Source organism: Oncorhynchus kisutch, linkage group LG26, assembly GCF_002021735.2.
Source record: "Oncorhynchus kisutch isolate 150728-3 linkage group LG26, Okis_V2, whole genome shotgun sequence".
Lineage (NCBI taxonomy): Eukaryota > Metazoa > Chordata > Actinopteri > Salmoniformes > Salmonidae > Oncorhynchus > Oncorhynchus kisutch.
Window position 1 is genome coordinate 9,885,590 of NC_034199.2, and position 21,090 is coordinate 9,906,679.

At 40.0% G+C, this 21,090-nt stretch overlaps 2 protein-coding genes across 2 annotated transcripts in view; one reads left to right on the plus strand and one right to left on the minus strand.

Annotated features, from left to right (window-relative positions):
- On the plus strand, positions 1-15,951 carry slc40a1 (solute carrier family 40 member 1). The gene is made up of 8 exons (XM_020461939.2): positions 1-338; positions 479-546; positions 1,660-1,819; positions 2,097-2,212; positions 5,746-5,872; positions 6,259-6,504; positions 9,847-10,497; positions 11,399-15,951. Exons 1-8 carry the CDS (start codon positions 305-307, stop codon positions 11,719-11,721), a joined length of 1,725 nt encoding a protein of 574 aa, XP_020317528.1. The 5' UTR covers positions 1-304; the 3' UTR covers positions 11,722-15,951.
- The window catches only part of wdr75 (WD repeat domain 75), a 25,657-nt gene continuing 17,633 nt past the window's right edge, over positions 13,067-21,090 (minus strand). The window contains exon 20 of the mRNA XM_020461724.2: positions 13,067-19,108. Within this exon, the coding sequence (XP_020317313.1) occupies positions 18,889-19,108 (220 nt within the window). The 3' untranslated portion in view covers positions 13,067-18,888. The remainder of the gene's footprint in view (positions 19,109-21,090) is intronic.

A 21,090-nucleotide genomic window follows, 5' to 3' on the forward strand; every position in this document is an offset into this window, starting at 1 on the left:
GCTGTAGATATATTGACAGGGGACGGCGGGGACAAAAAACACTGTTGGCAGTGCAGAAAGGACGAGAGAAGGCTGCTGGAGCCGTCCAGGAGATTTTATTGTTTTGCATTTTAACTAACAAGGCTTTTCGGCAAATATATATCTTTCCAACTTCAGCTACAGTGATAGCTAAGTTTGGAAAGGAGAAAGGGGAGCTTTGGAGTGCGTTTATCGAAAATTCAATGAACCGAGTATCGCCTGCATCGAAAGCCTGTACAAAGGGAAATAAATATTGATTCAATTATTTTGAGAAAAAAAAATACAAATGGATAACGCGGGACCTAAGAAACGTTATTGTGGTAGGTCAATTTGATATTTTCAGTGCTTTTAAAAGGACTCATTCAAATGGAATATTTGATTAAGTATTGATAACTGCCGATCTATTGACCACAGTTGTTCCGTTATCAACAAAGAATCTCAAACATAATTTCCCTTGCAGAATCTGTCCAATCTTTCTTCACATCGCCAAAGTTCCTTATTTACCTTGGACATGCCCTCTCCACATGGGTAAGTGAATCAAACGTAGCCAATACAAAATGTCACAACCATTGTAAACCATTAATTTAAAATAATGTTTAGGTAGGCTATCACCCTAATTACTCATCATAGGTGGAGGGTCATTTGACAAAATCTTATAGCTTATTTATGTTTTAGAATAGGTACACACGTAGGAAATATGTATATAGGCTATTTCCCATCTCTTTAGGTACATTTTGCTTGAAAAAATAAAAAATAATAACATTGATCAAGTCCAATCAGTAGACACATGGATGTTTCCTTATAATGTGCGATCGTCTATTCAATATTTATGTCATGGTATTTCTAAATCAGGTAATTGCATTATTAAGGTCATGTTTATTTTGTGTACAGCCCTTGACAGTAACCATTATTAATTTATATAGGAAAGCTTTATATAGGCTCGATAGTAGGCTAGGATCATGTTTCTGCAAGCATTATCCATATACTGTAGCCCTACTGTGCAGTACATTTTAACAGCTGGTTGCAACCTGGTCTCAGAGCATTTCTTGTTATTCTGTATATAAATCCAAGACACTCCATTTAGTATAATATGTTACGTTTCGTATGGTGTGTATTAATTTCTGGCGGTCCAGCACCCATTTCATATGATATGTTGCAAATTACAATTCGTATTATGTTACGGATTAGAAAAATGTACAATGTTACAAATTTGCCAAACATACTATATGGTATGAATTTGGAAAACGTATGATATGTTACGTATTCTAGATAGATGGCTAACGTTAGCTAGGCTAGGGGTTAAGGTTAGAGTTAAGTTTAGGAGTTAGGTTAAAGGGTTATCTAAAAGTGTTAGGGTTAGCTAACATGGTAAGTAGTTACAAAGTAACAAAAAAAGTAGTAGGTAGTTGAAAAGTTGCCTGTGATGAGATTCTAACTTTGGGTTGCTAAACGTTCACATTATACACCCACCCATCCAACTTTTTTGGGGGGCCTTAAGTAACCATCTGTCTGATGTAACCATACCAAACGTAACATATCATAATAACTTTAGTGTGCCAGATTTACATTTTCTATGTTACGTCTAAGCTATGAAACCAGGTTGCTGGTTGAAACAACAATGTAACATGCATGTATTTGTAGGGAGATCGTATGTGGAATTTCGCTGTAGCTGTATTTCTGGTGGGGCTGTATGGCAATAGCCTCCTGCTCACAGCTGTGTACGGACTGGTGGTGGCAGGGTCAGTCCTGCTGCTCGGAGCCATTATCGGTGACTGGGTGGATAAAAACCCCAGACTCAAAGGTATGTAGCCATAAGTAGGCCTACTCTACAGTCAGTGTTTCTGAACAGAACTGAATACACAAAACATGAATAAGCAATATACAGTCTCAAAACATTAGTATATCGTTAATTTTGTTTTGGATTAGAACTTTTGGGGAATGTGTTGATTTAGATGGAAATTGGAATAATTCTCTATTCGAGACCATTAAAATAACTTGATGCGTCTTGGTGATTTCTTCAGAAATCAATTGTTTATGACCAACCCTACATCTCTAATGCTTGTCCTCTAATTTGATAGTGGCCCAGACTTCACTGGTTGTCCAGAACTGTGCCGTCATACTGTGTGGGATCCTCTTGATGGTGGTTTTCCAGTTCAAAGAACAGCTCTCAGAGTTATATAATGGATGGGTTCTGGTAAGGTTCCATTGTCTCAACTCTCTCATACTGTCATTTTAAACTTAGAATTGAATGGTTATTTGCAGCAGAAGCATTTACCCATTTGATAAGTACAACGTGACCTTCGTCTAATATGATCTGTAATTTAAAACAACCTTTACACATCAGTTCAGCCTCTGGACAGTAGCCTAGGCTACACATTGAATAATGTCTGAAAGCTTTCTTCACTATGCCTTTGAAATGAGCTACATCAGTATTTTACACTCAGACCTCGAGTTCACTCAATTACCTCCCATTTGAAACAGAAAGCCATGTCTTGCCTGAGTTGCGATCAAGAGAAAATTGTTTGATTCTTAAGATTACAAAGATTTGCCAGGAAACATGTTTGGCTTCTTGAAGGGGCTCGTTCTTTTGGTTGAATGTGTAGATCGGGTCCAAATGAGCAGATTTCATTTACATTGTTCAGCAAGACTTTGTCCCAAGGAAGAAATGCTGTGCCTTGTTTTTTGTTAATAAAATAAGACTGTTGCAATAGCAAATTTTACAATCTGCTGGCTGCTACACTATCAGGATCATGAAAGTGTCTCTCACGTGGTGCATTGTGGGACAAATCGTGTTTTTGTGAAGGGGCCCTTGGTTTTTGAGAGAGGGGGTTGCTGTAAGTTCTCTGGTATGTGTGTTTCTGGAGATGGGGGAGAAACAGGAGATTGAGTGTCTTGTTCATGACTGTGTAGTCAGCGGGTTCTTCTAGGGCTGTCATGTGAAGTCTAGAAATGCTGCCTAACCAGTTGAGCCAATCCATCTGTATTCCTCTGGCCAGAACAGCTGCAACCATAATATACACAACAAAAAACAGCAGGCCTGTTTGTTTCACTCTTACACTGGCTGATAATATGCTAAGAGGTACAATAGTAGTTTTTTCTCGTTGTTGTCGTGTAAGTGTTAGCTATAGAGGTCGATCGATGATTATTTTAATTTAATATAATACATATGGGCTTTTGGATGGGTGTTCTTAAGGTGATTCCACAGGTTGGTGGTATTTTTTTATTTAGCCGTTGCTGACCCCAAGCTTACATCTTTATCACAAATAAGACACCTTGCTTTCCCTGGTGCCAATTCCATGTAATAGTCCCACACTGGTGCTCTGCTTTTCTCTGCCATCTGTAAAACACACACACAGCTCTGAAGTGACAATGATACTGAAGAGTCTGCTTAGGAGACAAATACTCTCAACTGTTTGAATAAAAATAGAGTTTAAGTTACCTGTGATGAATGTTGAAATCAAAAACTGTCATTTCTATATATCTATTTTAATAATGGACATGGTAAGAATTGACTACCAAAGTGCGAGTCATAATTCCCATGACACCTAGCAAAATCGGAAAAGCGTTTTCTTCATTCATTTATTCCATAGGATATTTTTAGATTCACTTAAAATAATGTCTGTGTTTCGTGTAGGCTTACACCACCTTGCCAATGTTATAACTGTAGACATCCATAGGACAAGGTAACTGATCAATATTGGCTAAATATAAAGCGAAGATAATTTTTTTTGTAGAGTGGATTTATGAAAATACTTTGACAAACGTTACCTTATCCTAGTGAGAATTACACGGGTATCAAAACGCCGAGGCGGTTTAAGCCTGCACGAAACACAGACCTTACTCGAAGTAGATCAAGACATTCAAGACATGAACGGTAAAATAACGAAGGAGCCCCTTTCAAGTTCAGCCGCAAGTTATTACAGGAATTATAACGCGTCGACTATTTCTCTCTAAACCATATACAGTACCTTTGACTATTACAAGCCTGCTGCTGCCTACCACCCCTCAGTCAGACTGCTCTATCAAATCATAGACTTAACTATAATAAACACACAGAAATACGAGCCTTAGGTCAAATCCGTAAACTATTACCTCGAAAACAAAACGTTTATTCCGTTCTGTATTTTATCTAACGGGTGGCATCCATGAGTCTAAATATTTGTTACATTGCACAACCTTCAATGTTATGTCATAATTACGTAAAATTCTGGCAAATTAGTTCGCAATGAGCCAGGCGGCCTAAACTGTTGCATATACCCTGACTCTGCGTGCAATGAATGCAAGAGAAGTGACAATTTCACCCGGTTAATATTGCCTGCTAACCTGGATTTCTTTTAGCTAAATATGCAGGTTTAAAAATATATACTTGTGTATTGATTTTAAGAAAGGCATCGATGTTTATGGTTCAGTACACAATTGGAGCAATGGTCGTTGATTGATTGTTTTTTATAAGATAAGTTTAATACTAGTTAGCAACTTACCTTGGCTTACTGCATTCGCGTAACAGGCAGGCTCCTCGTGAGGCAGGTGGTTAGAACGTTGGACTATTTAACTGCAAGATTGAATCCCCCGAGCTGACAAGGTAAAAACCTGTCATTCTGCCCCTGAACAGGCAGTTAACCCACCGTTCCTAGGCAGTCATTGAAAATAAGAATGTGTTCTTAACTGACTTGCCTAGTTAAATAAAGATTAAATAAAGGTGTAAAAAATAAATAAATAAATAGGCAAAATCGACGCCCAAAAATACAGATTTCCGATTGTTATGAAAACTTGAAATCAGCCCCAATTACTAGAGGTCGACCTCTAGTTCGAAACCATGCTGTATCACATCCTGCCGTGATTGGGAGTCCCATAGGGTGGCGCACAATTGGCTCAGCGTTGTCCGGGTTTGGCCGGGGTAGGCCGTCATTGTAAATAAGAATTTGTTCTTAAAACGGACTTGCCTAGTTAAATAAAATGTTAAATAAAAAAAGAGAAATATTGCATGTGTAGTCTTTTGATAATAGAAAGGAAGTTGTCTAGGCCATTTACTGTATGTCTGTTTTAGATTACGGGGATATAATCTACATGCACGCAGCAGCTTCCACACTTTAACCTCTAGATGCTGTTTTCTATTGGGGTGGCAGTGTAGCCTAGTGGTTAGAGCATTGGACTAGTAACCAAAAAGTTGCAAGTTCAAATCCCCGAGCTGACAAGGTACAAAATCTGTCGTTCTGCCCTTTTATATCTTTATGTTTGAAGCCTGAAATGTGGCAAAAGGTCGCAAAGTTCAAGGGGGCCGAATACTTTCGCAAGGCACTGTATATAAAACTAGCTTGTAGTTTTTATGCTCCACAGATGTGGAATATGTTGCAAGGGAGGCTTGAATGCCCTTTAGGGACTTTAGAGTAATAGTGGGGGATATTCTAAGTGAAGAGATATATATATATATATATATATATTTATTTTATTTTTTATTATCATATTTTGTATTCAAGTGTGTGTTTTGTATTGTGCAGGGCTCATTTGAAAGAGACTTGGTCTCCATGACACCCTGTTAAAATAAAGATGAACACATTTAAAAAAAAATTTTTTTTTTTAAAGTAAGGTCACATGTTGAGGCCAAAAATATCACACTGGAAACTTTGTTCATGTTTTGATTTTTCAAAAGTATATTTATAAAGTTAACTTGTATGTTTTGATTTTTACCTAAGCGATCAATAATGGTTTTGTTTTCATGGTTTTCAGACATGCTGCTATATCTTGGTCATCTCCATAGCCAACATTGCTAACTTGGCCAGTACTGCCATGTCCATTACCATCCAGAGAGACTGGGTGGTGGTTGTGGCTGGACAGGACAGCAGCAAGCTGGCAGGTCAGTCTCCTTGGGAAACCATCACCAATCGATTGGCCTCGTGACCGGGCATTTATCTCCTTGCAGTGGCGTGACTTTGAACCCAACCAAAGCAAATCACTAATTGTTATTTTATAACTTCCCCAGTTTCACCTTGGTTTACAAACGCTATCAAACAGATTAACACAGTAAAAATGCAACACTTCCGAACATCTAATCTCAAAGGAATTTTTTCACAAGCCATAAAGACCCACAGTTCACAAATAACCAGAGCTATGTGCTACAGTTTGCTTATCTGCACCATTGAAGTAAATTGACCTTCAGGAAATCTATAAAAATCCCTGTCATACGAATTTGCTTTTCCTGTGGATAATGGACAATAAAATAATTCTGCGCTTCTTCAATAGACATGAATGCCACTGTACGGATCATCGACCAGCTAACAAACATCCTGGCGCCTATGTTGGTGGGCCAGATCATGGCTTTCTGCTCCAACTTTATTGGCTGCGGCTTCATCGCCGGCTGGAACCTGTGCTCTATGTGCTTGGAGTACTGTCTGCTGTGGAAAGTCTACCAGAAAACTCCAGCACTGGCCATGAAGGCTGTCAAGAAAGAAGACTACCAGGAACTGAAACGACTGAACTCCCCAAAAGGTATGTTCTAGCCCTCCAGTTCTCTGAAACATCAATGAACATCACTGATAGATATGTCTCAACATCAGTGTTCTTGTGAAATATTGTAACAAAAAAATGTAAACCAAATAGAAATCTGTTTTTGAAAGAAAGACTAAATGCTGAGATCTGGGCCCGTATCAACAAAGTGTCTCAGTGTAGGAGTGCTGAGCTAGGATCAGTTTTGCCTTATAGATCACAATGAATTAGTCTTAATTAAAGCTCAATATTAAATTAAAATCTCCCTACGATCATATCTAAGCCAATGTGACACCAATGTCTATGAAAATTTGCAAATCAACTTGGCAATACAAAACAACCCCCACCTCATCATAAGCAGTCCGGCCGTTACCGAGAATCACATAGCAGATAACAGGGTCGTTAGCATTAGGAAAAAAAATAAAAAAAATTCAAACCATCCCCAGAGCATGATGCTGCCACCACCATGCTTCACTGTGGGGATGGTATTCTCGGGGTGATGGGAGGTGTTGGGTTTGCACCAGACATAGCGTTTTCCTTGATGGCCAAAAAGTCCCACATGCCTTTCGGCGAACACCAAACGTGTTTGCTTATTTCTTTCTTTAAGCAATGGCTTTTTTTCTGGCCACTCTTCCATTAAGCCCAGCTGTGGAGCTTTTACCGCTCCTTCAGCGTTATCTTTGGTCTCTTTGTTGCCTCTCTGATTAATGCCCTCCTTGCCTGGTCTGTGAGTTTTGGTGGGTGGCCCTCTCTTGGCAGGTTTGTTCTGGTGTCATATTCTTTCAATTTTTTAAGAATGGATTTAACGGTGCCCTATGGGATGTTCAAAGTTTCAGATATTTTTTAATAACCCAACCCTGATCTGTACTTCTCCACAACGTTGTCCCTGACCGGTTTGGAGAGCTCCTTTGTCTTCATGGTGCCACTTGCTTGGTGATGCCCCTTGCTTAGTGGTGTTGCAGACATCGCGTCAAGTGGTCACATGAGTTTTGCTTGCACAACAGAATTTGGACAGCCATTGTTTTCCCCTCTCCTACTGTGAGATGTTTGCGGTTAATATATTATCGATTAAATATTTTAAAAACAACCTGAGGATTGATTATAAAAAACATTTGAAATGTTTCTGTGGACATAATGGAAACTATTTGGAATTTTCGCCTGCGTTGTCGTGACTGCTCTTTTCTGAACATAACGCGACAAACAAAGAGGTATTTTGGATATAAAAATCATCTTTATGGAACAAACGGAACATTTGTTGTGTAACTGGGAGTCTCGTGAGTGAAAACATCCGAAGATCAAAGGTAAACGATTAATTTTGATTGCTTTTCTGATTTTCGTGACCGAGCTACCTGATGCTGAGTGTACTTAATGTTTTATCGTGCGATCGATAAACTTACACAAACGCTTGGATTGCTTTCTCTGTAAAGCATCATTTCAAAATCTGACACGACAGGTGGATTAACAAAAGGCTAAGCTGTGTTTTCCTATATTGCACTTGTGATTTCATAAATATTACTATAAATATTTATATTTATTGTATGTAGTGCTATTCAGCGGTATTTGATGACTCTTATCCCGTTAGGGGGATGCAGCCATAACAGGTTAAATGGAGTGTTTTCAACAAATCAACTGTTTTAAACTGTCTTTTTACAAAGCAAGATAAATAAAGGGTTAGCTCTCCTAACCTGCTATAAAAAGTAACTTGTATCGAAGCGCCGTGTTTTTAGGGAGTGCTGTCCGTGGACGATGAAATCAAGGCCAGTGCAGACCGCACCAAAAAAATACGGTGTAGGTTCCCTTTGTGGGAAGTAGCCATCAACAAGTAAAAAAATTGGAGGGGGGTCTGGAAGGCTCTCCTTCAGTCATCCAATTTATTCAGTACTTTGAGAGTGACTTACAGGAACTGGTATGTGCTTATAATGTAAAGCAGCTGTCGATATTCACCCCCCTCCCTTTTTAAAAAGGGAGAATCCATGTGTTTTGCATAAATGCAAATAGACAATAGCCAGGGCCTGGTTTCCCGATATTGATGGAACTTAAGCTTAAGAGTGTTATAACAATCCATCGTTTCTATAAACGGCCAAAGAACTTGCATGCGTTTCCCAAAACACCACGTAGGGAGAAGTGTTAGAGCATGTCAATATCCTAATAGGATCGAAAGAAAGGCTGTGCTGCTCTCGGATCAGCGTTCTCCATTCAAATCGTACCTTATAAATTAGGTACTGACAACAGATCAGCTCCTAGAGAGAAATTATCATCTAAGGCTGCAAATAATTAGGCGGCTTATTCCAATGCTTAGGCTATGCACTAAATATTTAGGCTATGCACATGAATGACACATTGTGCACGTTAAGCCTGCAAATCCATGAAATTGAGACAAAAAGTAGACGACTTACAATTAGCAAAATATAATTAAATTGAACATGAAATTGATTTAAATATATAGGCCTATACTCTACTTACTTACTCTACTCATTTTAAGGCAGTCATGGATTATTTTATATGCTTTGCTGGTTTATAACAATTGCAAAGACATTGGCAACTTTGTACTGTAGTAAGCTTCGTTCAGAAGTTATTGTGGTCATAGAGATAGATAAACACATTGATTCTATGTTTAGCTGAGAATCTTGTGTGTATAAAGTGACACAAGGGCAACAAAAAAAAAGCATCCAACAACCCAGTTAGCTGTTCAATGAGTGGTCAGAGGCCATCTGTAAATAAGTGTTTAAGTGCAATTTCAGTAACGATCGGAGACGATGCACCTACAAAGGTTCTGATGATGAACTTAGCCTTAAGATGCTTTTGGGAAACCGGGCCCTTTTTTTTAACCTTTATTTAACTAGGCAAGTCAGTTAATCACAAATTCTTATTTTCAATGTCAGCCTAGGAACAGTGGGTTAACTGCCTGTTCGGGGGCAGAACGACAGATTTGTACCTTGTCAGCTCGGGGATTTGAACTTGCAACCTTCCGGTTACTAGTCCAACGCTCTACCCTGCCGCCCTAAATTGAGACACATTTGATTTGACATTTTAAGCGCAAATTAACCATGGGAAAAAGATTTAAGTGAGAGAAGTAGGGATTGGTCTGAAAGAAATTCATGAGCAGCACAATGCCTACTCCACCCGTGCTCTACCAAGGTTTTCCAGCCCGCAGCTTTGACCTATTACAGTAGCTATGCTGCTCTATTGTACTTTAAATAATGCGTATGCAGGTTGCTTAAGATTCAAATGGACAGATCCTAGGTCAGCACTCCTGCTGAGACACTGTGGATACGGGCCTTGAACTGTGTACAGTTGTGTGGCCCAAAACTCATGTCTATCTGCTCTTCTTCCTGTGGTCTGCAGAGCTAGAGAACGGCCAGGGCCCAGTGGAGGGCTCCCAGCTCATGAACGAGACTGCTGTCGTCAAGGCCGACTCTCCCAGGAAGACTGGCTGCTGCTACCAGATGGCGGAGCCCCTGCGCACCATCCGCGATGGCTGGGTGGCCTACTACAACCAGTCCATCTTCTTCGCTGGCATGTCCCTGGCTTTCCTCTACATGACAGTGCTGGGCTTTGACTGCATTACCACAGGCTATGCCTACATGCAGGGCCTCAACGGCTCTGTGCTCAGCCTGCTGATGGGCGCCTCAGCCGTGTCGGGCATCTGTGGCACGGTGGCCTTTACCTGGGTTCGCAAGAGCTGTGGCCTGATCCGCACAGGCTTCATCTCGGGTGTGGTGCAGCTCTCCTGCCTAATGCTGTGCGTGGCGTCCGTCTTCGCACCGGGCAGCCCCTTTGACCTCAGTGTCTCGCCTTTCCAGGACATCTATAGCCACCTGACTGGGAAGAGCAGCGCCCTCCCGGAGGCCGCCTACCCGACTAGCGTGCTAACCATCGATGGTCAGGGTCTGCTGGTTAATAGTTCGACCGTGCCGCCCACCGAGGAACTGCCGCCTCTGCAGTCCTACATGTCAGTCAGCCTGCTGTTTTCTGGGGTCATTGCTGCTAGAATTGGTGAGTTACTCGAAAGTCCACATTGGGAAAAGCGCTCAATGAGTGCTACTATGTTAAGTTACGCTGGCACAGAAGTCTAAAACAAAGCGTCACATCATTCCGTAGCGCATGAACTTTGTTGTATAAGGCAGGGGTTCCCAAACGTTATGGAGGCGGGGACCCCTTTTGTGATAGCAAATTCATCAGGGACCCCCTCAAAATCAGAACACAACTCCCAACTTTAGAATGCGCTAAAAATAGCATACAAAGAGTTTTACTATGACTGCTGCAGTGCATGCATGGCTAGACTAACCAAGTCTCGGGCCCTGGTATTTTTTTGTTGTTGAAAGACTCCCTCTTCCCAGTGGTGAAAATGTGCAATTTAGCAGCTAATTTCCTCTCCGTCTCATTCGTAGCCAATTATGAGGCTAATTTCCTGCAACTCTACACATTTTGCCATGGGGTAGAAAGAACGTTTTGCAGTTTTAAAGCTTAAAATTAGGAAGGAAATACAGGAAGTACTGAGTTGAAAATGGAGTAACTGTGGATCCCTGTGAGCCTCCCAGGCCATCCCTCTAAGGGTAAATTGTAGATTAATATGACATTGTATTGCACCCTCTAAACTTTTTCCACAGACCCCACATTTGGTTATTCTGTTTTGGCTAGAAATATTTATTTAAAAATGAAAAAATTGAGATCAGACCTCTCCAGTTTAGGAACCACTGGTATAAGGCAGCAGCCACCACTTCGCGGGAAGTCGGCTCCAGTCGGTGTTAATGTCACCATAGAGAAATATTGCCAGCCTTTGATGCCAATATAGTAGATAATGATTATTAAATCATTCGGATTATTTTTCTATTGCTTTTATGTGGCCGTAAAAATGCCATTCTGAATGACTGCTGTGCCGTCATCCCCTCTGCAGGTCTATGGTCTTTTGACTTAACCGTGACCCAGCTCATCCAAGAGAATGTGATCGAGTCGGAGAGGGGACTGATCAACGGCGTCCAGAACTCCATGAACTACCTCCTAGACCTTCTGCATTTCATCATGGTGATTCTGGCGCCCAACCCAGAGGCCTTCGGCCTGCTCGTCATCCTCTCCGTCTCATTCGTGGCTATGGGCCACATAATGTACTTCAGGTTTGCCTTTAAGAGCCTCGGGCGGCGCCTCTTCCTCTGCTGCTCTCCAGAGCAGCAGACTCAGGCCCTCCCCGGCTCTCCCTCCTTGCTTCCCACCACGGTGTAACCCATTAAAGAGACTCTTTCCCTGCTTACAGCTCTGCCTGCAGTACAAATACCCCCTTCTCCTCCAGCCCCCTAGTCATCAACCTAAACATGCTTGTAGCCCCGGCAGAACTAATGTATTTACTTTTGCGCCTTACCCTAGCAGGTGCTGTCCTTTGTCATTGTAGATAGCATTTACCGTTCGCTGAGGGAGGGTAGTGCGGCCGCAGACAGAGAAGGAGTCTCTCTCAGACAAACAACCCAGATCATGAGGTCATAAGCGTCACAAAAATACCACTTCCCTACTTCCAATATTTAAAATGTCGCAGTCTTGTCATGCATTCAGCTTAAAAGCTAAATTCAAATGTGGAAAATTGCAGGTATTGCCACTTGCAGTTACTACGGTTACAGCTGGGTACTGCTCAAGTATGTGCTAGTGCTGTTTGCATCTCATTACAGCTCTGCATCAGCCGTGGGATTCCCATTCCCACTTTGAAGCCATTTGTTTGTCAGTAGTTTATTGGTGCTATAAATCATTTGTGTTAGCATTTGTTATTTCAGCTTTAGTAATTAATGCTTTAGATGATCAGTTCTTGCTCATTTCTCTTTAATACATGGTTATAAGGGTTATGCAAATGTATTTATTCAAGGAGCGCAAATACTTATGTTTATCTATACAGTGTACAAAATATTAGGAACACCTGCTCTTTCTATGACGGACTGACCAGGTGAACGTTACAATCCTTATTGGAGATACCTAAATCCACTTCAAAGACAGGTTAAAGAAGGATTTTAAGCCATGAGATAGACATGGATTGTGTGTGTGCCATGGAGGGTGAATAGGCAAGACAAAATATTGAAGTTCCTTTGAACGGGGTATTGTAGTAGATGCCAGGTGCACCGGTTTGAGTGTGTCAAGAACTGCAACGCTGCTGGGTTTTTCACGCTCAACAATTTCCCGTGTGTATCAAGAATAGTCCACCACCCAAAGGACAGCCAGCCACAGACAACTGTGGGAAGCACTGGAGGAGCAGCATCCCTGTGGAACGCTTGACACATTGTAGAGTCCATGCACCAACTGATTGAGGCTGTTCTGAGGGCAAAAGGGGGTGCAACTCAATATTAGGCAGGTATTCCTAATGTTTTGTACACTCAGGTGTATATTCTCAATGTGTCACCACTATTGTCTTTCTCACCCAACGTTGGTGCTAATGTACTAGCTATAGCAAACAGCTGGAAAACTGTGCAAAAAACATTTAAAAAAAACATTAACACACTCAATGACCAAAGTGGACCTTCTTATATAGCTTAAAGGAAGTGAGGGGAAAACCGGTTTGTTACATTTTGTTTGAGCATTCCAAATATTTTTTGATGTGAAGTGACAGTGAAACTTGTATAAGCTCATTAACGCTATTGTAGACACTTGTGTACACTTAAGATCTCGACCCCCTCCCCGCAATTCTCTTAACTATAGTATAACAATTATTTGTCATAATTGATTTCTACACAGGTATTCACACGCCTTGTATTTTTCCACATTGTGTGTTACAGCCTGATTTCAAATTGAGATTGTGTTTCTAGCCTACACACAATACCCCATATTGTCAGTGGAATTGTTTCACATTTTCAAATTAAAAATGAAAAGCTGAAATGTCGAGTCAATAAGAATTCAACCCCTTTGTTATGGCAAGCCTAAATAAGTTCAGGAGTAAAAATGTGCTTAACAAGTCGCATGGACTCACTGTGTACAATGAGTTTAACATTATTTTTTAAATGACTAACTCACCTCTGTACCACACACATCCAAATAATTTTAAGGTCCCTCAGTCGAGCAGTGAATATCAAACAGATTCAACCACAAAGACCAGCAAGGTTTTCCAATGCCTCACAAAGAAGGGCACCTATTGGTAGATGGGCAAAAATGTTTTTAAAAAAAGCGATGTTGAATATCCCTTTGAGCATGGTGAAGTTATTAATTACACTTTTGATGGTGTATCAATACACGCAGTCACTACAAAGATACAGGCATCCTTCCTAACTCAGTTGCCGGAGTGGAAGGAAACCGCTCTGAGTTTTCAGCATGAGGCCAATGGTGACGTTAAAACCACTAGTTTAAAGGCTGTGAAAGGATAAAACTGAGGATGGATCAACAGCAATACGAACAAAATTGACAAAGTGAAAAGGAAGCCTGTACTGAATAAAACATAGTTGTGTTGTTTGTGGTAAATCCAATACATTAAAGTACCAATCTCCATATTTTCAAGCATAGTAGTGGCTGCATCATGTTATGGCATATTTAACATATCTATCTAATATCTATCTAATTGAAAATCAAATAGCAAGACCTGAAAATGGTTGTCTTGCAATGATCAACAACCAATTTGTAAAAGCTTGAAGAATTTTGAAAATAATAAAAAAAATGGGCAAATGTTGCACAATCCAGACGTGGAAAGCTTTTAGACTTACCAAGAAAAGCTCACAGCTGTAATCATTGCCAAAAGGTACAGGGGTATGAATACTTACGGAAACTATATATATATTTAAAAAAAAAATGTTTTCATTTTGTCATTGTGGGGTATTGTGTAGATGGTGAAGAGAAAATAAGTAATACATTTTGAATTCAGGCTGTAACAATGTGGAATAAGTCAAGGGGTATGAATACTTTAAGTGATTGTACTATGTCCATAATAATGGCTGAGCTCCTGCCTCCCCACTTTGAGGTTAACTGAAGGACTTTTAGTTTCCTGGCGGGCCCATGATACCGAGCCATCATTACGCGAAGCTCTGCCACAAATGCGTACACAGCGCAATCGTAAACCAAGAAACAAGGTGAGCATGAAAAACCGTACCACCTTTTTCCTGTGGGCGGCTTTCTAAATCCCTCCCAAGTGTACCTGTGATTTTCCTCTCTTCCCCCCCTAAGTCAAGCAGACCTCCCCACCTCGTGTTCACTTGCCAGAGTAGAATGTCAGCATCTTCAGGTTGTCTCAGCTGGCCATGGACTGCCATTACACCAACCAGATGGTTGCCAGGCAGAACTGTACGTTTGTAGCTCTTGGAGCTCTCCAACACCACTAAAATGTTTTCAGAAGCCTTTTTAAAAAAAAGTTGTAAATGTGGTTTGACTCACTAATACTCACATGTTCACAATAGACTATGGTTATTACCTCTGCCCATGAAAACCATGGCTGAGATTTTGTAATGAAAATATTAGGATTGGTGCAGAGAATAGCCACAGCACTTTAAGAGAACAGTGAGGCCTTTCTTTACATCTGCCTACAAGAGCCTTTTAATACACCGCCCAGAGCTAGAGTCAGACAGGACTGCAGGTTTGTGGAACTGCAGCTGGTGTTCTGTAGAGAAATGGCAGGAACTGAGCTCTATGTTGATGTTTGACATGGGTTACCCCTCAAATGTAAAGTAAGCACATTCTCCAGAAAATAACAGCGCATTTGTTCTTAACATTTATTCAGGAATACTTCATACAAGGCAATTTTATATTTTTCATATAACAATTGCCGTCAATTGATAGACTATTTGATACACTGTACTGGATGTAAAAATGTTTGTAGTTGAACATTGTCAGATTGTCGTCTTTAAATGTTGGTCTGGTTTTTAAATGTTTTTATATAAGTGTTAACTTCTCAATTAGCAAATAAATGTTTTCTGAACGATTTGTGAAATTTCTCTGCCTCGTGTTTACAAAGCAATGCTCTCATGCATAATAGTAATGGGATTTTGTTGTTGATTGTTACAGATCAATATTCTTTTTAAAACAGCGAGCCAACATATTTTCAGGACTTATTAACCTGACAGATCAAAACTAGTTGTTTCCTCATGCTCTCGTCTCTCTGCAGCAGACATAGTGAGATAAATGTTTGGAACATCAAATCGCAATACATATAGAATCATGAGAACCGCAATACATATCGTATCGGCACATCGTAAGTTCCCTAGCAATTCCCAGCCCTAAATGCATAAACCAAGAAAATCATGAGTACACTGTTCCAATGGACCATAATGTACTGTCCATAATCTCCCATCATTGTTAAATACAGAAAAAGCATTGTTAGATAATCTGTTTAAAAAAAAAATGGAATCATTGTGAAATCATTATGTAATCACAGCTTGCAACATAAATTGAGTAAATTGAGATGTTTGAATGCAAAAACTACATTCACTTCAAATGAGTGGAGGACAGTTATACAGCTTGTATTGCATGAGCTCTGAAATAAATAAAGTCTTCACACTGTCTCGTTGGTGTTTTATGTTATCACAGGAACCAAATCATTGTACTGTATAAGAAGACTGCAGCCATTTTAAGAGGCCCTCTCAGTCAGTTCCTAGTCCCCAGTTCTCTAGCTCTGGCCAGGCCGCCACTGTGCAGGTTCAAATTCCACAGGGGTTAGTCCCTAATTTGCCCCAGAAGCCCCTTTGACAGCCAGTGTTAAATGGACTGACTGGCTAAGCTGAGCTGTATGATCTAGATCTGTGTGCTTGCAGGCGAAAGACAAAGAGTGACCTGGTTTCCCACAACATGAGTGACAGATTGGGCAGAACAGACCCGTGTGACCAGTAGGTCGACTGGCTTTTCTGGATTTGCATCAGCGCCGCCTGTCCCCCAATTGCTCACAAGCTCTCTAAGAGGCCCAGTGCATTATATTGACACACTACCCAACAGTTACAAACGCTCCTCCTGGCCTTGAGGGTTCAAGGGGAAAAGTGCACTTTAAGAAGTCCAATGTCTACTTAAATTAACTAAGACTCCAGATAAAACAAACATGCAGAATATTTGAGTTTGTTTCCTCAGATAATGTCACACTGATCTTAAGAAACATCAACATACAAAATAGAATCTTAATAGTTCCGATTTTTTAAATATTTCCTGCTAAATTAATCCCTTCTTTAAAAATTAGGAGCACAGTGACCTATGGCCGGCCTGACATTGCTGATAGCACCTTAAGAACACAACTGGCTTTCTACCCTCAGTGATTTCTATTCTGGTTAAATGGGATCAGGTTTACAGTCCTAGGTGATATTGGGTCACTAACAGGCTAAACATACCTCACTGACTAAACATATCATTTTGGGCCAATAGGGAAACCAACTGAGCGTGACCCAGTTTCTGCTGAGGCAGACCTACGCACGCTTTGTCAACTTGAGGAACAGAAAAATGTGACTTGGTCAGTTTTAAGTGCCTTGTCAGGGCTTGGAGCTCATTCTACCTCTAGGAACTACAATTACAACCATGATGCCAGCAACCTTGACACATATAGTGTATGAATAACATTGATTGCATTAGCTGGACTTTGATAAGTGAGTCAATCTGCATAATAAACAATACTGCATGGTAGGCTTGGGCAGTATACTGGGGTATTTGGAAATAGCCAGGGGATGGTTTGGCAATACGTTAGGAGATAAAGCAGGTCGCGTTCTTTATTCCACCTGTCGCATTATGAAGCATACAGTAGTTCCCCAGAACAGTTGAGCCTGTTTGTTTGTAAATAGCGCAACCGTAGAAAGCGGGAGCAGGTGAGTCCAGCTGTGGTATTGACAGGGATCGCATTTTCTATTGAAAGTCAGAGTTTTTTTGCTTCACAGAAAATACATTAGTGCCACACATTTGTCTGAAAATAAATGTACTTTCAGATGACAACACAAGCGCAACACTATTTGGCAGGCAGCCATACAAGTAAATGAGCTTACAATGACAAAGCAAGGCATTTTTCTATAAAAAAACAACAATGCATGACCATCATATTTCTAAATGTTAATCATAGAAAGAATGTAGCCAGCTACATTTCCTAATGTTTTGCTTAAAGTTAATCTTTCATTTTACCAGAGAAAAGTAGGCTGGCTACACTGAGAAAAGTACCAGAGAAAGTAGCTACACTGTCAGAGCGTTGACTATCAGTGTTAGAATTCATGAATGGGCATTTTGAATGGAGAAGTGCAACTGAAGCACAAAATGTCTGACACTGAGCAGAAATTACAATAAGAAGCATTTTAGATGTGACTTTAGAAAACACGGCAAGATTTGACTATTTTTCCTGTGTGAAGAACGCAGAATCTCACGACCCCTACATTTAATTAGCTAGTTATCTAAGTTAAGTGGCTGAATTAATAAAGTGAGGGTGAATCATAGTGTTAGCTTTCTGCGGTGTTTGAGAAGTCAAAGCCCTTTGGATGACTTATCTGTAGGCTAGAGGGCCAGTGCTGTCTAGATTTCCTTTTGTTTTTCTCTTCTCATTTCTCAGCCTGTCTGCTCCTCCTCCCCCACTCTTTTTCGAGCAGGCAGGCTCGTTGCCGTAGCGACCAGTACTGTTCTTGCTTCAGACAAGCATGCCTCAAAACTTTGTTCATTTAAGTAATGTCTTTCGTTTACATTCGCTTGTAAAAGTCCAAACTCACAAAAGGACATTAAGTAAGTCCTACCTATACACGTATAACTTTATGGAGCTGGATTGCCTGTCTTTGCTATTTCATAAATTTTTTGTTTGCGCTTGTTAGCATATTTAGCTAGCAGCCCCTATGGAAATGCACTATTACTTGTGCTAATTGTCTTTTTTGGCGCCCTCTTGTGTAGTAAGCCGATAATACATAAATCTCGGGATGAGAGAAACGGTATGACGATACTGCCCAACCCTACTGCATGGAGACAGACATACTACACACATATATATACATATATAACAGACAGACAGACAGGACAGACAAAATATGTGTGTGTGTATATATGTATATGTGTATATATATCTATATATATATATATATCCTATATAGATATCTATATATATCTATCTATATATATAGATATCTATATATCTATCTATCTATCTATATATCTATATATATATATATATATCTATATATATATAGATAGAGATAGATAGAGATATATATATAGATAGAGATATATATAGAGATATATATAGATATATATAGAGATATATATATATATAGAGATATATAAAAAATATGTGTGTGTGTGTATATATATATATATATACACACACACATTTTTTTAAGTATAGCAAAACTATTGATCTTGGGGAGGGTGATGCCAAAAATGATAAGCATGATACGGCACATTTGAAAATTGAAATATTTTATTACATCAAAATACAGCCATAGGAAAACTATGACTGGGTAAAGTGTGTGTGTATGTGTGTTTGGGCTTGGTAAAAGGTTAACATTCCAGGACGCTACTGAGCCAGCTGTGGTCAAAATGTTTCACTCTCCTCAGTTCCCGCTCCTGGGCTTTCGTGAGAGCTGGTGCCCCCAACTCCTCACCTGGGCCCCATGCTGCCGACCCCCCCAGATCCTGCCTGGCGTCTCGGAGCTCTGCTTCCCCTTCAGAGTCCTCTTCCTCACTCTCCATTTCCTCTTCTACAGGTTCCTTTTCCTCGCTTCAGCAATTATAAAAACAACAAAACACTTGTATAAGGGAGTTGAAAGTCCCGGTCGTGAGGCCAACTAAGCAACTATTCCTAACAGTCAGCATAAAATGAAATTTTCCATAGCATTGTCAAGTTATCTGCTGAACCGAGGTGTATCAGCCCGTTTTCATGTCAAATAGTCAAGTAGCCATGTAACCTTATGTTTACGACCATTTAAAACCAACCACCTGGCGGCATCCAAGAACTAGCCTGAATACAAATCATGGGACATTATTTTGGATCTTTTCGGTCAGCATTTGAAAAGTTCTTACGGCATATTGTTGGTTTGAAAAAAAAATCAAAGATTAACGAGAGGCTGATAGTGTTTTCAGCCTCGCTGCCAAGACTGGAGCCATCTCTCTGATCTCCCAGGCCTTTAGCAGAGTGACCCTGAGCAATGTCAACACAGACATCATGCCAAGTCGGAGTGCAAAGGAAGTCAATGGCAGTGTCCGAATACCCATACTTGCTTTCTAAATAGTAGACAGTTTTCAATTTCAAGTGTAATACTATGTGACATTTCGAAAAATCAACTATACTTTAAATGCCCGGATGGCATACTCATTTCGGCTTTGACAACAGCTGATCAATAAGATATGGGGATGTGCTACAGAAGTGAACAAACAGCGGGAAACAATGAAAATCAAGTATGATCTAAATGCTAGGATGTTATACTAATTTCAGATCTAGTAGAATTTGATGCAGACTTTTCCACAATGCATTGGAAGAGGTGGGCTGCGAGTGACAGGCCCTAGTTCTCTTCAAGTAGCCAAACTACAAAACTAGGATCTTAAAATGGGAAGATGCCAAAAGCTTCTGCGGTGGAGTAAAAAAAAAAAAAGTGGGCTAAGTAGTTTTTGTTCTCCTAAAAATTAGTATTGCATCATAGGCTGCATATTTGAAAACAGAAGTATTTTTATTTCACCCACAGTGAATCTATTTTCTCACTGAAAAGTATGTTCTCTTGGCCTTCGTCAGAGCTTTTAAACTAAATACTAAACCATCTTGATTTCTGAATGTGTCGATACTGCATTATTGATGGCATGTTACTCAGGCCTTTTGATTTGAACATAATGGATCAAGCCTGAGCAGTCATTCTGATCTCGTTCCCAATGATCAGTGGTTTAGTTTATTACGTTGCTGTCCAGCAGTTCTGAATTTGCGATGCACCTGACCGTCCATGTTTTTCTGTGCAATAGCATTTTGATTTGAACATCTGAAAAGTTTGTGTACTAGGCTATTTGATTGAATTTATATTACACCGTTAAAAAGTTGAGTCACTTAGAAATATCCTTGTTTTTGAAAGAAAGGCACATTTTTTGTCCATTAAAATAACATGAAATTGAACAGAAATACAGTGTAGACATTGTTATAGTTGTAAATTACTATTGTAGCTGGAAACGGCAGATTTTTTTATGTAATATCTACATATGCATACATATGCATTATCAGCAACCATCACTCCTGTGTTTCAAATGGCATGTTGTGTTAGCTAATCCAAGTTTATAATTTTAAAAAGGATAATTGATCATTATAAAACCATTTTGCAATTATGTAAGCACAGCTGAAAACTGTTGATTAACTGCTGATTAAAGAAGCAATTACAACTGGCCTTCTTTAGAGTAGTTGAGTATCTGGAGCATCAGAATTTGTGGGTTCGATTACAGGCTCAAAATCTCTAGAAACAAAGACCTTTTTTCTGAAACTCGTCAGTCTATTCTTGTTCTGAGAAATGAAGGCTATTGCATGCGAGAAATTGCCAAGAAACTGAAGATCTCATACAACGCTGTGTACTACTCCCTTCACAGAACAGTGCAAACAGGCTCTAACCAGAATAGAAAGAGGAGTGGGAGGCCCCGGTGTACAACTGAGCAAGAGGACAAGTACATTAGAGTGTCTAGTTTGAGAAACAGACACCTCACAAGTCCTCAACTGGCAGCTTCATTAAATAG